Source organism: Arvicanthis niloticus, chromosome 18, assembly GCF_011762505.2.
Source record: "Arvicanthis niloticus isolate mArvNil1 chromosome 18, mArvNil1.pat.X, whole genome shotgun sequence".
NCBI lineage: Eukaryota > Metazoa > Chordata > Mammalia > Rodentia > Muridae > Arvicanthis > Arvicanthis niloticus.
In genome coordinates, this window is record NC_047675.1 from 20,902,540 (window position 1) to 20,917,990 (window position 15,451).

A 15,451-nucleotide genomic window follows, 5' to 3' on the forward strand; every position below is an offset into this window, starting at 1 on the left:
AGCAAGGGGACATCAAACACTCCAGGGACATATAAGTTCCAATGTGGCTACAATTTGGCCATCTCAACCCGTGGCATTCAGGCCTCAGTGAGTTTGTTCTGTAGTTAGATCCAGTGCTAACTGAGGCCCTGTGGTCGAAATGAGACCCCCACCCCCATCCCTCACCCCGCATTGTTGAACCTGAAGCAGCTGGGCCCCTAAAAAGACAAAGGCAGCTTGATTGGTCAGTACTTGCTTTGCCTGCCTAGTTACCAAAATGACCTGGGGGGGGTTACCTGAAGGTGTGGGTCTCTGGACCCCAGTACAGACCTGCTGAAACCACATCTGCCTAGCAATCTTTGTTTGTTTGGTTGGTTGGTTGGTTGGTTTTTTTACCAAGTAAGTCGGATGATTCTCAGGATCAGAAAGTTATGGCAACACCCTGGGTGGTTGTAATGGCTCCCAGCCCTGTCCTGGTCGATACCACCACCACCACTGGATGGCCTCTTGGCCCACCTCTGTAGACTCTTGGGGAGCATTGCAAACCTGCCCTCTGCCTCCAGCCCAGCTCCTTGCGCCTCCCCAGCTCACAAGCACAGGGAAAGTGCTTTCCTTCCTGCTGTGCACTCAGGTTCTCAGGGGAGCTGAAATGGTTTAAATAATGAATGGAATTTTCAGTAGCATTTGGAATTCACTTAAGCAAGGGAAACTCGATTGCAGGAAAGCTTCTTAAGATCCATCCTTTCTCTGGGTGGGAAGGAAGCCCGTGCAGCTTCTCCCTGATTCCCTAACATACAGACCAGGGTATTTTGGTAAGACGTGACTCCTGGCTTCCATATTGCTCATCTGGAAGTTATCATTTCTTCCATTGCCGGAGTGGAGATTCTGAGAATCCCTGAGTCAGATGGTATTTCAGGCCCCAGGGCAGGATGACTGGCCTCTATGTCTCCATGGTCTTCATAGGAAAAAAAACAAACAAAGAAGCCCCCAGGCACCACCCAGCCCAGTCCTCTGTCTCCTGATCAAAATCTTTCTTTGCTTTTCCTAATTAAAGGCATCAGAAAGCATTAAGTGACTACATTTGGCTGGCTGGTGTATTTGGGTTTTTTTGGTTTTGTTTGGTTGGTTTTTTTGTTTGTTTGTTTTTTGAGGGTTTTGTTGTTGTTGTTGTTGTTGTTTGTTTTATTTTGTTTTTGTTTTGTTTTTTATTGTTTTCTTTTAGTTCTTTGGGTTTTTTTGTTTGTCTGTTTTGTTTTGTTTGATTGTTTTTCTTCTCTTTCTGCTACAGTGCCTATCTCAGGCCCTGGAAATAACTAACCTCACTCACTGGAACCAGACCTGACCTTTTTACTGCTAAGTCAAGTGTTTGGGTGCAGAAAGTGCAGTGTTACCAGTTAGTATCCTTTGTACAAGTCCAAGTGGATAAAAGACCTTCACATAAAACCAGATACACTGAAACTAATAGAAGAGAAGGTGGGGAAGACACTTGAATACCTAGGGGGAAAGTTCCTGAACAGAAAACCAATGGCTTATGCTCTAAGATCAAGAATTGACAAATGGGACCTCATAAAATTGCAAAGCTTCTGTAAGGCAAAGGACATTGTCAATAAGACAAAACGGCAACCAACAGATTGGGAAAAGGTCTTTACCAATCCTACATCTGATAGAGGGCTAGTAATATCCAAGATATACAAAGAACTCAAGAAATTAGACTCCAGACAACCAAATAACCCTATTGAAAAATGGGGTACAGAGTTAAGCTAAGAATTCTCAACGGAGGAAACTCGAATGGCGGAGAAGCACCTTAAGAAATGCTCAACATCCTTAGTCATCAGGGAAATGCAAATCAAAACAACCCTGAGATACCACCTCACACTAGTCAGAATGGCTAAGATCAAAAACTCAGGTGATAGCAGATGCTGGCGAGGATTCAGAGAAAGAGGAACACTTCTCCATTGTTAGTGGGATTGTAAGCTGGTACAACCGCTCTGGAAATCAGTCTGGTGGTTCTTCAGAAAACTGGACATAGCATTACCTGAGGATCCAGCTATACCACTCCAGGGCATATACCCAGAAGATGCCCCAACATATAACAAGGACACATGCTCCACTATGTTCATAGCAGCCTTATTTATAATAGCCAGAAGCTGGAAAGAACCCAGATGTCCCTCAACAGAGGAATGGATACAAAAAATGTGGTACATTTACACAATGGAGTATTACTCATCTACTAAAAATAATGAATTCCTCTGTGCTCTAGAAAGAAAGAAAGAAAGAAAGAAAGAAAGAAAGAAAGAAAGAAAGAAAGAAAGAAAATTAATGAATTCAAGAAATTTTTAGGTAAATGGATGGAACTAGAAATTATCATCCTGAGTGAGTTAACCCAATCACAAAAGAACACACATGGTATTTACTCACTGATAAGCAGATGTTAGCCCAAAAGCTTGGAATAGCGAAGACTCAACTCACAGACCACATGAAGCTCATGAAGAAGGAAGACCAAGAGGGGATGCCTCAGTTCTACTTAGAACAAGAAACAAAAATACTCAAGGGAGCAAATATAGAAACAAAACATGGGACAGAAACTGAAGGAGGGGCCATCTGGAGACCATTCCACCTGGGTATCCATCCCATGTGCAGTCACCTAAGCTAGACACTGATGTGGATGGCTGGAAGTGCATGCTGACAAGAACCTGATATGTCTGTCTCCTTAGAGGTCTGCCAGAGACTGACACATTCAGAGGCAGATGCTCACAGCTATCCACTGATCTGATCAAGGGTTTCCCAATGGAGGAGTTAGAGAGAAGAGTGAAGGAGCAGAAAGGATTTGTGACCCCATGAGGAGAGCAACAATACCAACCAACCAGAGCTCCCCAGGGTCTAAACCACCAGCCTGGGAGCACATAGGGAGGGACACATGACTCCTGCTGTATATGTAGGGGAGGATGGCCTTGTCGGGCATGGGTGGGAAAGGAGATTCTTGGTCCCATGAAGGACAAACACCGAGTGGGGGGAATGTGAGGGTGGGGAAGTAGGAGTGTGGGGGGGTAGGTGGGGGCACAGCCTCATAGAAGCATGAGGAGGGGGGATGGGGTAGGAGGTTTCTGGGTGGTGGGGGGAAATGGGGTAAGGGGATAAAATCTGAAATGTAAATATAATACCCGCCCCCCCCCCCCAAAAAAAGAAGAGTTAGTATCCTAGGCCAGGCAGTGGTGGCGCACACCTTTAATCCCAGCACTTGGAAGGCAGAAGCAGGCGGATTTCTGAATTCGATGCCAGCCTGGTTTACAGAGTGAGTTCCAGGACAGCCAGGGCTATACAGAGAAACCCTGTCTCAAAAAACAAAAAACAAACAAATTAAAAAAAAGAGTTAGTATCCTCGTCAGGGCTGGAAGACTGCTGTATCAGTCAGCAATTGATGTAATAATGCCACATAAGAACTACCTCAATACCTGGTGACTCAGAGCATGACACAAACCAGCCCCAGTCCCACTGCAGTGCTCTCCTGGACTGCTTTCCAGCCCTTGCTCCTCCTCCTATTTGCAGACTCATCAAATGGTATCACCAAGTGATTCTCTTGCCAGCCAGGTGATTCTCTTTCTGGTTTCAAGCATGTGACAAAGAGTTCTAAGATATGATGAGACCATATACAATTAGAAAGAGGGTGCAGAGTAAAAAACAAAAAAAACAACAGGTAAACTGCAATCATTTAAATCCATCCAGGGAAACCAAGGACAGTGACAAACTGAAATGCACAGGAAGGACTGGAAGATAGAAGGTGAAGGGGGAAGGGCTATACCTAGATCTTAATTAAAATATACAAATTGTTTTTTTTAAAAAAAGTTCTAACCAAAATCCTAAAATAACGTTCTAACTAAAGTCCTAAGGTATATCAGTATGTAATTGCTCAGGAGGAGAAGAATGAGAATCATGTCAGAAAGCAAGAAATAAAAGAAAAATTAACCGATTTCAATGTTTTAGAGAGATACTGGACACAAATCAGTATAGGTCAATATCTCAAAGTGTATCAACTTTTTACAATGGGTTGAATGTACAAGAAACCAACTTATTATGAGTAAAATGTGCTCAACGTTGACAGAAGGAAGTCTAACAATAATCCCAGTACGTATGAATGGCTCAAAATTCCTACTGAGTGACAGACATTATTAAAGTAGAATCTTAATATAAAATACAGCTAGCTGTGGCTTATTAGCCGTATGCAAAGCAAAATGGGACTAAAAGAGTGGAAAGCTATATTTATGCCAATTCTAATAAAAACAAAGTACTCCAAGGAATAATTGCAAGTTAAGGTAAAGATGAAAGGCGCCAGGGGAAAGCTTTTCCAACTTGAGGAAATAAACTATCTAGGGGCCGGGTGTAGCTCACTGGCAAAGTGCTTGACCAGCAGGAACAGAGGCCTTTGTTCAATCCCAGCACCGCAAAAACAGACACACAGAGAACATGCAATAGCCATAAAGACAGCTCACCTTCCATGCACCTGAAAGCATAGATTTACTACGTAAAGGAAATATGCATGAAGAGAAAGTGACCATTTCCCACCATGGCTATGTGTCTTACTCTCTAGCTCTCCGAATTCCCACATCAAACAGCTGTAGGTCCTGCACAGAAAGGGGAGACCTCAATAGTATAATAGCATAACTTGTAGGTGTGACTACGAGCCCGGGATATAGGTCAGTAGTAGTGGAGCACCTGCCTGGCGTGCACAAGGCTCTGGGTTCAATTGGCAGCACTGTAGGAGAAAAAACGTACTCGTATATTAAGTTACAAAGGAAATGCCAACAAATCCTATCAGGAGGTAATCAGATAGGTTGTCTTCTAGGGTAGAAAGCAGAAAATATAACAAATAACTAGCCAACCTGTGTGGCTTAGACACCTTTTAAGTTAACAAAGGAAAACTAATAAACTGTCTACAAATGCATAAAGAGAGAGGCCGTGTATCCAACGGTGCAAAGGTGTGTACCGAATCCAGGAAAACTTGGTCTTAAATTTCATGGGGAAAGACGAGAATTAGAAGAATGAAAGTGAGCTCCTTTTTTTTTTTTTAATTCAATAAGTTGGAGGAAAATAAATAAACCTAGTGAAATCGGAGGAAAAAATAGAAAATATAAAGTGCCCAATTAGCAAGCTATAAAACAAAAAATTAATAAGATAGATCAATAAAACTAAAAGCTGGTTCCTTGAAAATATCAATAAGCTTGGTATATAGCTTATGAAAGACTGAGACTCTAGGAATGGGGTGGAAGATAATAAAACCACATTAAGATGAAGTAAATGGGTGTAATGGGCAATTTTTTTATTTTAGAAAGATTTGGGGATTTTTTTTTTTTTTTTAGAAATTCATATAATGTACAGCTTTCCTGTTTACACAATTTAGTGTGTCATTTAGGGTTGTATGTATATGTGTATGTGGTATGTGTTTGCGTGTATGCATGTTCACCTATGTGGGTTGTACCTGTGTGTAGGCACACATGATCCTGTGTGAGTAGAGGTGTGGATGATGGAGTGTCTTCCTCAATCAGTTACTGCATATATTGAGATTTGGCCTCCTGATGGACTTAGAGCTTGCTGTCTCCTCTAGCCCGACAAGCTAAATTGCCCTAAGGAGTCCCCGTCTCTGCCTTCCATTTGCTGGGAACACAGGCAGGCAGTCAGACTCATTGGCTTTTCCATGGATTCTAGGAACTCAGTTTATTTGGATGTTCACTAGCACTTTATTTGAATAGCCATCTTCCCAAGCCTTTGTTGCCTTTCTTATGCTTTTGCCACTACCAATTTTCAGCTTCTTGACAATGTTATACATGTATACCATGTGTTGTGATCATAGTGATCATAGCAAACACCCCTACCCTCTTATTCCTTCCAGCACTTGCTGATTTCCTTCTCTTCAACCAGTCCCCCTCCCACTTCTATGTCACATATACATGTATGCATGTGTGCTTGTGTGAGTGTGTGTGTGCTTGTGTGAGTGTGTATGTGTGTGCTTGTGTGAGTGTGTATGTGTGTGCTTGTGTGTGTTTGTGTGAGTGTGTGTGTGTGTGTGCTTGTGTGAGTGTGTGTGTGCTTGTATGAGTGTGTGTGTGCTTGTGTGAGTGTGTGTGTGCTTGTGTGAGTATGTGTGCGAGTGTGTGTGTGTGTGTGTGTGTGTGTGTGTGTGTGTGTGTGTGTGTGTGTGTATTGATGGCTGCAATGGCCACATCCTATTCAGAAGACAGTGCTCCCGATTCTCCTCCCGGCCCTCCAGCTCTAACACTCTATCTTTCCTGACATTCTCTGAGCCTTGAAGGATGTAATGCAGATGCCCCCACTTAGGACAGAGCACTCAACAGCCACTTAGCCTCAGCGCTTGGTCCAGTTAAGAGTCTCTGCATGAAGTGGACGGTGTCTTCGCAATGCGACCTTCACCATTGTTTCCCTAGGCAGACAACAACAATGCTAACGGGAGTCTCTGAGGCTTCAAAATATATTTCTTTTTTTAATTCAAGAATGAGAGCATACTAATTTACACAAAAACATTTCAACTGTAGATGATTTGCAAGCTTTCTGGGAAACAGTACACCAAGAAAACTGGAAAAGAAGACGACCATCAAAGAACAACTAGTCAAAGCCATGGCAACAAGAGAGGGTCTACCCATACCCATCCTGTACTGAGGTATACACATGGGAAGAGTTAATGGTCATGTTCTACCAAACATCCAAGAAAGCTATAATTCCTTGCACTGCACTATACCAGGGAGATAAAGGCTGTTCGTTTCATTTTATGTGTCTAGCACAACCCAATACCAAGACTGAACAAGGAAAACTCAGAGGATGTGGGGTGGTGGAAGACACCATTCCATTTAAGAGTAAACTTATAACATTCCTACATAAAGCATCAGAAAATCAAAACCAGCAGTTTATTAGAGCCAGAACTGTAAGGTGAATACAAAATTAAAAAACAACCCACATGACTCAATGGGCCAAAATCATCTTCATGAATGATTTTAACATCCTGAAATTTGATAAAATGCTAATAACTTTTTTAAAATTAAAACAACAAATGGCATTTGTTTGCCCTGGACTCACAGCACAGGTGATAGCTGGAGGCAGGAGCAGAGCAGAACTCAGAAGCACGGCTACTTTTTAATGTACTCAAAGCTTGCCCAGTGACAGCCAAGAGAGGGAAATAAGAAATTCAACGCTCAACACAAAGAGACAAAGCTGTTGATATTTGCAAATCAGTATAATGACCTACATCAAAAACATACAAGCACCAAAATATTCATGTAATTAAACATGAATTCATCAAAAGAAGTGTGTGTGAAATCAGCAAACACTAATAGTTTCTGTGTAACACAGAGAAAAATAATTAGGACGTGTATTGTTATAATCTCTTAACAAAATAGAAAACAAAACTAAAAAAAAAAAAAAAAAAAAAAAGCCAGACACGAGTTTAAGAATAAATGTCAGCAGGGAAAAGAAGTGTGGGCTACTTTAAGACGTGAAAGAAAATACAGAGTGAAGCCTAGGATTTGAACTCAGAGCTTTGTACATTCAATGTACAGTGTGCTCTCCCACAGAGCTCTGTCCTCAGCTAAGATACTCCTAAGTCCTATTTCTCTTACACTGTACCAGCTTACATAACCAGTGCTGAGAGCAAAAGCCCACCTTTGAGCCAATCCACTGTGATCTACAGATTTGGTACTCCGTTAGCGGTTGAAGAAGTTGAGAAAACGTCTTCTCAGAAAACAAGACGAGGCTGTGCATGGCGAGCAGAAAGAGAGGCTGAGATAAGAAGAAGACAAAGCTTGTAGTCTTGAAAAAAGTATCTCCGTGCTGGCCCCGACCAAGGTGATACTCAGAAGTGGGAGATGAGACCACCCCCTACCCCACGCATGCCCCACAAAACCTCTGTGGCCAAACAGATGGCGCAGCACATTTTTAAACCACTTTTAACACAGTAACTGTTTTTTTTTTTTTTTTTTTCTGTTCACTCTTTATGCCTTTAGTCAAAAGTCTCACCAGCTGTCACCATCTCAAGGAAAATGTCAGGGGCTGTGTCTGCCTATGACTGTGCTCAAGCCAGTGGGGGACAGGCAACCAGGAGGCTCAGCTAGCTGTAGGCGCAGCTGGTAAGAGGATAAAAGGCATGGGATCCTCACAAAATGAACGTAAATAAGTGCGTGGCCAATCCTTCCCCACCTTCCCAGGGACTAGATGTGTATCCTTCCGATTCCTGTTCTTCCCGGGTGCGTCTCACTGAGGCCAATGTTAGTATTTCCCCTCTGTAGAAAGAACAGTGGAGAAGCCTGGCACAGAGCCCGGCAATCGACCCTCCTGTGATCCTATCCTTATCCGGACCTCAGCGTCACAATGAAGCTGGCCAGATGTCCTCTGAAGGCCCTCTGAGCAGGGCTCTGGATTCTTGCCTGATGTCAGCAAAATATTCCTGACTCCTCTCTGACCACCACAAGGACAGCCTACTAAATCCCAAGAAATGAAAGTCTGGGACCCACAAGAGGCTACTAAACTCCTGCCCCTTGCTTTTCCCACACTCATCACTCTCATTTTGAAGTGGCTATCGGACAGGGAAAAGAAAAGAATCTCGATTAGTAATGTGTTGAACTAAATCCCCACAGCCTTTCAAACTACACAGTCAAACTGATGGAGAACTTGGGAGATGTGTTTAAAATTTCCCTTTAACCGTGTAATTGTTTTTTACTCCCAGTTATCTTCTTTTGGAGGCATATGCTTGACTTACTGAATAAATCTTTCTCTACATTTGAAATCATCCATTAGCAATAAGCGACTGACACTCCATTACGCACAATGAGTTTCATTGCCGCTAAGTTGCCACATGCTATGTGGAGGAGAGGAGGCGCCGGCATGATCTCTCTGAGTCAGGGGCAGGCTCAGAACTCGGCCTCTGAATCTGCTTCAAATCTGAAATTGCTTCAAATAACCAATGCTCATTATTCTAGCACTAGATTCTTCCAGCATTGAGGTGGCCATTCAGTCTTCCACAGAGCTGACCCAAAGAGACAATCTCTAAATTATTGTTCCTGTTCCAGGGATTGGAACTAGGCTCCAGGCAATAGCTGAGTTTAGCTACTACCTACCTTTGGACCAACATACACAGTAAACGCAGCAGGAACTGGGCTTGCCCTTGGGTTTGATGCAAAGCCTCAGTGATCCTGCTGCCCTGACACAGAGATCCAGTCTTCTTGAGCATCACATACATGGCATTGTCAATAGAGAAAAGTCAAATGTGTTTACAGCTTTCTGCACTGTTGCCAGCTGGCTGCTCTCTCGGGAGACGCTGAAGCTGAGCTTACGAACAGTGACTTCTCTTGAGCTTACTGTCAACAAGTGACTCCAGCATGGGGAGGAGGAACTGAATCATTGTCCCGGGGGACCTGAAAGACCTCAGCGTCCAGACTCTAGGATTTCCCAGGCTGCTGCCCTTGCATCATGTATGAAGCCTAGCGAACACATTCACGCCCAGCCTCTCCACGCGCTGGGAAATGCTGACTTTTGAATCTCACATTTAAACTGATCAGAGAACCTTGAAGGAGCATTTAAGGTTCTTCATTCTTTGTCTGCATTATTTGCGCTTGTCATCTTCATCACTTGGAGGTAGATGCTTGCCGTTCGAAGCTGTGGCTGCGGCTGCCCTTCTGAATCTCCAAGGATCGCACACCATTGCTGGTGTGTGCTTAGGTCTGAGAAGAGCGATGTGGCTTGCTGGCTCCCGACACTACCTGTATGGGATAATGACATTAAAGCTAGGTGAACTACTATAAATTTAAGTTTATTTCATATATGTGATCAACCAAACATGCTAACTTAGCCACACAGGCCACTCCAAAATATTTTTGATTTCCTTTGTTTGACACCATGATAAGAGAATACCATATCGTACATCATTGATTTGGCAAAAGGTCAAAAGTGAAGAAGGTGTGGTTTTTTTTTAATGAGTACATATCACCTTTGCACCGTAAAGTCAAAACCATACGCCCAATCTTCAGAAGTCAGGGACCAATTACTATGATGTGGGAAACTTATCATTTAACACAGATTTTTCTGGCTACGGGCCTTCAGATATCAGAATTACTTAAAAACAACTCTCCAGGCAGTAACAATGGGCAGCTAAGATTAAAAATGACTGATTTAGGCATTTTACAGGAGGAAAACGACCCAGGGGATTATTAGGAATTATTATCCCAAACCACAGAGGAAGGCAGTAGGGAGTGATGGATAGCCCCAGGTCTCCATCAGCTGTGAGCTCCCAGGGTATTCTGAGATACATGTCGGTTACAAACTAACTCAACTCCAGATGGTTGGCACCATCCAAGGTCTAGCACAAGACCCTAGAAACACCTGTCACCTGGCAGGAGACCAGCAGCTGTCGGTGCTGCATATCTGATGACAGTATTTTCGGCAAAAAGAATCCAGACCCTTCCTGTTTTACCTCCTTCTTGTTAAATCTCACCATCCACCCAGCACGTAACAATTTGTGGGTTTACTAGAAATGGTCGAGAGCAAATCCAAGGCCCTTCCTCATACCCCTTGCTTTGGAGCTAAATAAAAACAAGTAGATAAAGACCGAAAGTATTCGAGGCATCCCCTCCCCTCAGGCAAGTCTCTTCCTTGCAGAAATCTTGTCTGTAAACCTGGCATGCCACAAGCTCACTTTATGTATCTACAGCCTCCAGGCCCTAGAGCATCTGTTGGAGCTGAGGGGCTGACAGAATGCTGCCATTTGACTTTGCTGGTTCTTAACTGTCACATGAAATCTGGATTCTCTGCTAACCTGCATTGTAATGTTTCAGTAGCTTGGCTCCTCTGCCCCAGCCAAAGTGCTGGGTTCTGAGCCATTTATCTCACCTCTCCTTCAAGAGGCAACATAAGCAGATGAGAAAAGCAACCAACAGAAGTCCTGAAGTTCTCAGGGTGTTCATGAGTTGGGCTGTGAACTGCTGTAGAAGTAGTTTGAGGGCTTCCTATAAATGAAAAACAAAAACTGTAGTTCTTCAATAAACAGGTCAATGATCTCAATGAGAGAATATTTTGTCTACTTCCTGTGTTCCAATCAAACTTTATGGACACTGAAATTTGAATACTGTACCATTTTTGCCTACAATGCAATACTCTTTCTCTGTTCCAACAAATGCAGAGAAAAAAAATGTTCAAAAAAATGCAGAGAAACTACTGAGTTTGTGGGATGCACACAAAAGACAGGGACTGTAGGGAAGCTCCTTCCTTGAGACAGTCTTTGCATGATGATAGTTTATCATCGTGGATACTCAACAGACAAATATTGAGCATCCATGAACTCCAGAAGATCAGAAAACCATGAAACTTAAAAAAGATTCATAAAAAGCCAAGGACCAGCAAGTAATCACAATGCGCTAAGCTGAGTCTTCTATCTCACTGTGCACTGAGCATGGAAAAGAAGAAAAAATACAGCCTTGAGATGTTTAGAAGGAAGCACACGTCTCTGTAACTCAGGACTGTGGGGGAAAAGAGAAGCCTTGGAATCAACTCCAGGCTCATGGCCATGTCTTTTTCAGATGCCCCCAGCATTTGATACAAACTTGCTTCGTGGCCATCAGGGGTGCTCAGTACTTGTCTGATGAGTATCTATCAGAGTAGACTATCATAAGACAAAGATTGTCTTGAAGAAGTCTGAGACTGCTTCCCAGGGACTATCAAAATACAATCTCCATCTGTCTGTGTGTGTCCCACAAACTCAATCATTTTCTTTTTTTTTTCCTTTTCTTTTTTCTTTTTTGCCTTATTGGAACATCAGAGAAAGAAAATTTCATTGTGGGCAAGAATGATACCACATTCAAATGCTAGTGTCCATTGATAATATTTTATTAGAACATAGCTACACCTGTTTGTTCAAATACTATCAATGACTATTACCACCAGAGATATCCATGGTGGCCCACAAAAATCTAAAATCTTTATTATTAAGCCTTTTATATTAAAAAAAGTTCTACCAAATTCTTAAAAAGACTTTAAACTCTGTGAGTAGCTAGTAGAGAGACAGAATGAGAGTGGGTGAGATTAAAAGGATAGGCAAACAGCTCAGGGTACTATAACAAATCGCCACAGACTGGGTGACTTAAACAATTTTCTGTTCTCAGAGTTCAGGAGGTTGAAAGATGAAGATCAATGCACCAGTGGACCCAGGAGACAGGTTTCCAGCATCAGTGACATGCCACCTCCAACAAGGTCACGCCTAATCCTTCCCAAATAATTCCTCGGGCTGAGACCAAGCACTCAGTCATCTGAGTTTATGGGAGCCATTCTCATTCAAATGACCACAAGCTTGGAGAAGAGTCGAAAACTCAATGAGGACCAGGACTCTTTCAGGTCTATGTGAACCCCAAAGCCTGCAAGAACAAATGTAAAATGGAGCACAGAGGGGAGACAAGACATGTAAGTCCAAGGAGCCAGGAACAGACACGGTGGTGGCTCGTCTGTCATCAGCAGTGCTGTTGTTCTGTGGAACAGAGACTTCCTGCTGGTGTTTCATATTATTTTGAGAATTTCCAGTGAGTACAGTATTTACATCACATACACCCCATCTTCTGTTCCTTCCAACTCCTCCCATGTCTCCCACTCCCTCTCAGATTTATGTCTTCTTTCTTTTTAATGATTGTTGTATATATACAGGTATGTATATGCATACATACACATATATGTATACATAAATTTAGTGTTGCTTATATGTGTTTAGAGCTGACCACTTAGGGTTAGGCAATCTTCCAGAAAGTTCATCCAAGGAGACAACTGATTTTTCCACTCCCAGTAGCTCTGAATTGCATGTAGCTTTTCTTCTAGAGGTGGGGCCTTGTTAGATTTTGCCCCCTTCGACACTAGAATGTCAACTGGTGTTGTCCTTGTGCATGCAAGTCTTGTTTAGTCAACTATAATGTTCCGATTTCATGGGTGCCTCTCTGAGCAGGGACTTTGGGAAGCAGCTGGGCTGCTGCTGAATTAAGTCAGCTTCAGCACTGGGTGGGAGAAGCTCACCACATGCTACAGACACCATCACAGAAAACATCATCACTGGGCTTCTGTGTTCATTTCCTGGGGCCACCATCACAACACACCACAGGGTGTCTCAAAGGCACAAAAATCTATTCTCTCACAAGACTGGAAGCTAGAAGACTTAACATCAAGATGAAAATAGTGCATCCCTCCCTCCAAAAGATGTAGAGCTAAATCTTTCTTTGCACTTTTTTAATCTATGGTGGCTGCCATGGACCACTGGCATTCCCCAGTGTGTGGTTCCATCACCTTACTTATAGTCTCTGTCTCTGTATAGCCATTTTCCTGGGTATCACCTTCTCTGTCCAAATGTTCCTCTTCCTATTAAGATATCCATCAAGTGGATAGGGTCCACCTCAATCCACCACAACCACATCCTTACTAAGCTAATTCCATCTGCTAAGACCCCATTGCAAAAGAAAGCCACACTCTGAGGATCTAAGTAGACATGAAGATTTGGGGAGCATAATGAACTTGGCACAGCCTCCAAGAATTTCAGTGGGACACTGTCCACTTAATGGAGAAGCTGATGGGTCTCATGAAGCCAGATCCATCTTAATTCTTCCAGTACTCCTGGATACCTCACAAATACATTGACATGATTCCCCCCCTCTTTTTACACACACACACACACACATACACACACACACACACACACACACACATACACCCTGCAGTTACAGGTAAGCAGTAGGATGGTTTTTCCTATTTGAGGAAAGAGTTGATTGAGGAGTTGCTTGCTCAGAGCAAGCATCCCATGAAACGTTTATATCCGAGAGAAACGACAAGAGTTTGAAGCTGACTGAACTCATATGAACCCAAGAGAGGAAGATCACTGATGTCAGCAACCCTGCTCCCGATTCCCCTGATGTCTTACCAAGTACCTCACAAGGGTATCCTGGCCCTTGATCCTCCCTAACAAAGATGAGGAGTGGCTCTTTGCTGCTCTCTCCTATCTCTACAGGCAATACAGTCAATCTTGGAAGAGATGTGTGTGTGTGTGTGTGTGTGTGTGTGTGTGTGTGTGTGTGTGTGTGTGTCCGATTTAATGCAGGTAAAAGGGGAGGGAGTTGGTAGAGTCAGCATGGAAGGACCCAGCCATCTCCAGTAGGCAGTGGAATACTGCTCTATGGGTTCCATGTGATTAATCTGAATTGCCTCTTCACTGTGAGATGACCAGACTTTAAAAGCCAGCTAATGTAAGATAATGACTCTGACAAAATGCAGCCTATGAAAAGGGCCATAAAAGAGAGTGAGGTTAATGTCTAATGATGGTGCTGCGAATCGAGGAAGCAGCGTCCAAGTCTTACAGGTTTCAACTAAGAAAACCTCCACACCTCTTCCGACAACCTTGGGAGACAAAGCAGCAGGAATCACCCTCCCCACTTCCCAGATGGAGGCATAGATCCTTGGAAAGCATAATTACACCAGACTAGAGTCATATAGCAAACAAGGTTCACAGTCAGAATTTTGGTCCTAAGTCCAGGCCCCTTGTCATGGTAGCATCTAAGGATATATAGTCTCGTGACTCTCCCAGGTTCCTATCATTACCAGGATTGAAATAAACTAGGGTTCTTCCCATTCTGGTCCAGCCTCCTTCCCACTGCAAGCCCCTGGAAAGAACATGTCATGGCTCTTACATAGTCAATTCAGGCACTTGGTAGATCTATGTAGGAAGGACGAGAGTCTCCTTAATAAGCACCCACTGGAAGGCCCTGACACGTACCATAGGATCAGGCAGTGTTCTCAAAGCAGGCCAGGCATTTGTTGTTCTGAATGCAGTCTGAATGCTGAATAGCAAGAGAAAATGGGACACTTTGGAACTAGCTTGCCTCTGTGCCAACAGGGTGTCAGTATTTTAACTTCATTTGAATGGTACAAATGAGAAGGAGATAAATGCCATGTCCCAGCAAGAGTCTATTAGTGCCTATCAACTAAAACATGGAAGGATCGCACATCCTGAACATGTTAGAGGCTGGATGGAAGAGGTAGACTGAAAAATCTGAGCCTACATTCTTTCTGGCAGGATCCCTGCATTGTGCATCCACTGAATTAGACACCTACAACCAACTGAACTATTTTTATTTGGTTGGCATGTGTTTATGTTTGTGTGTGCGCGTGTTCTCTTAACCATTAAGCAATCTTTCTGTCCCTGGATTGTTATTTGTTTTAATTAATGAATTTTTGTAAAGCAAACTTACCCATGGCTCTAGAAACTCAGATGAACAGATTACCAACTCCCTCACTCCCCCTCCGATTCAGTCCTATGCCTCAGCCCTAAGGGAAGCCATAGTTTTTACCTATAACAAATAACATTTCAGTGTTTTAGCTTTGATCAACAGAATCATATTTTTTCTTTGTGTTTGGCTTCTTACAACTTTTTCTTGGATAGATGTTGTAGAATTGGCCC

At 43.0% G+C, this 15,451-nt stretch overlaps 1 protein-coding gene across 16 annotated transcripts in view; it reads right to left on the bottom strand.

Moving 5' to 3' along the window:
- Positions 1-15,451, bottom strand: part of Ces5a (carboxylesterase 5A) — a 292,545-nt gene that overhangs the window by 84,347 nt on the left and 192,747 nt on the right. For 7 of the 16 annotated variants that reach the window (XM_076915626.1, XM_076915628.1, XM_076915627.1 and 4 more), the window contains 2 exons: positions 10,864-10,979; positions 9,096-9,737 (listed from right to left, as the gene is read on the bottom strand). In XM_076915626.1, coding sequence (XP_076771741.1) covers positions 9,096-9,217 — 122 coding nt within the window. In that variant the 5' untranslated portion in view covers positions 9,218-9,737; positions 10,864-10,979. The other 9 variants (XM_076915634.1, XM_076915639.1, XM_076915636.1 and 6 more) reach the window with 5 other exon arrangements.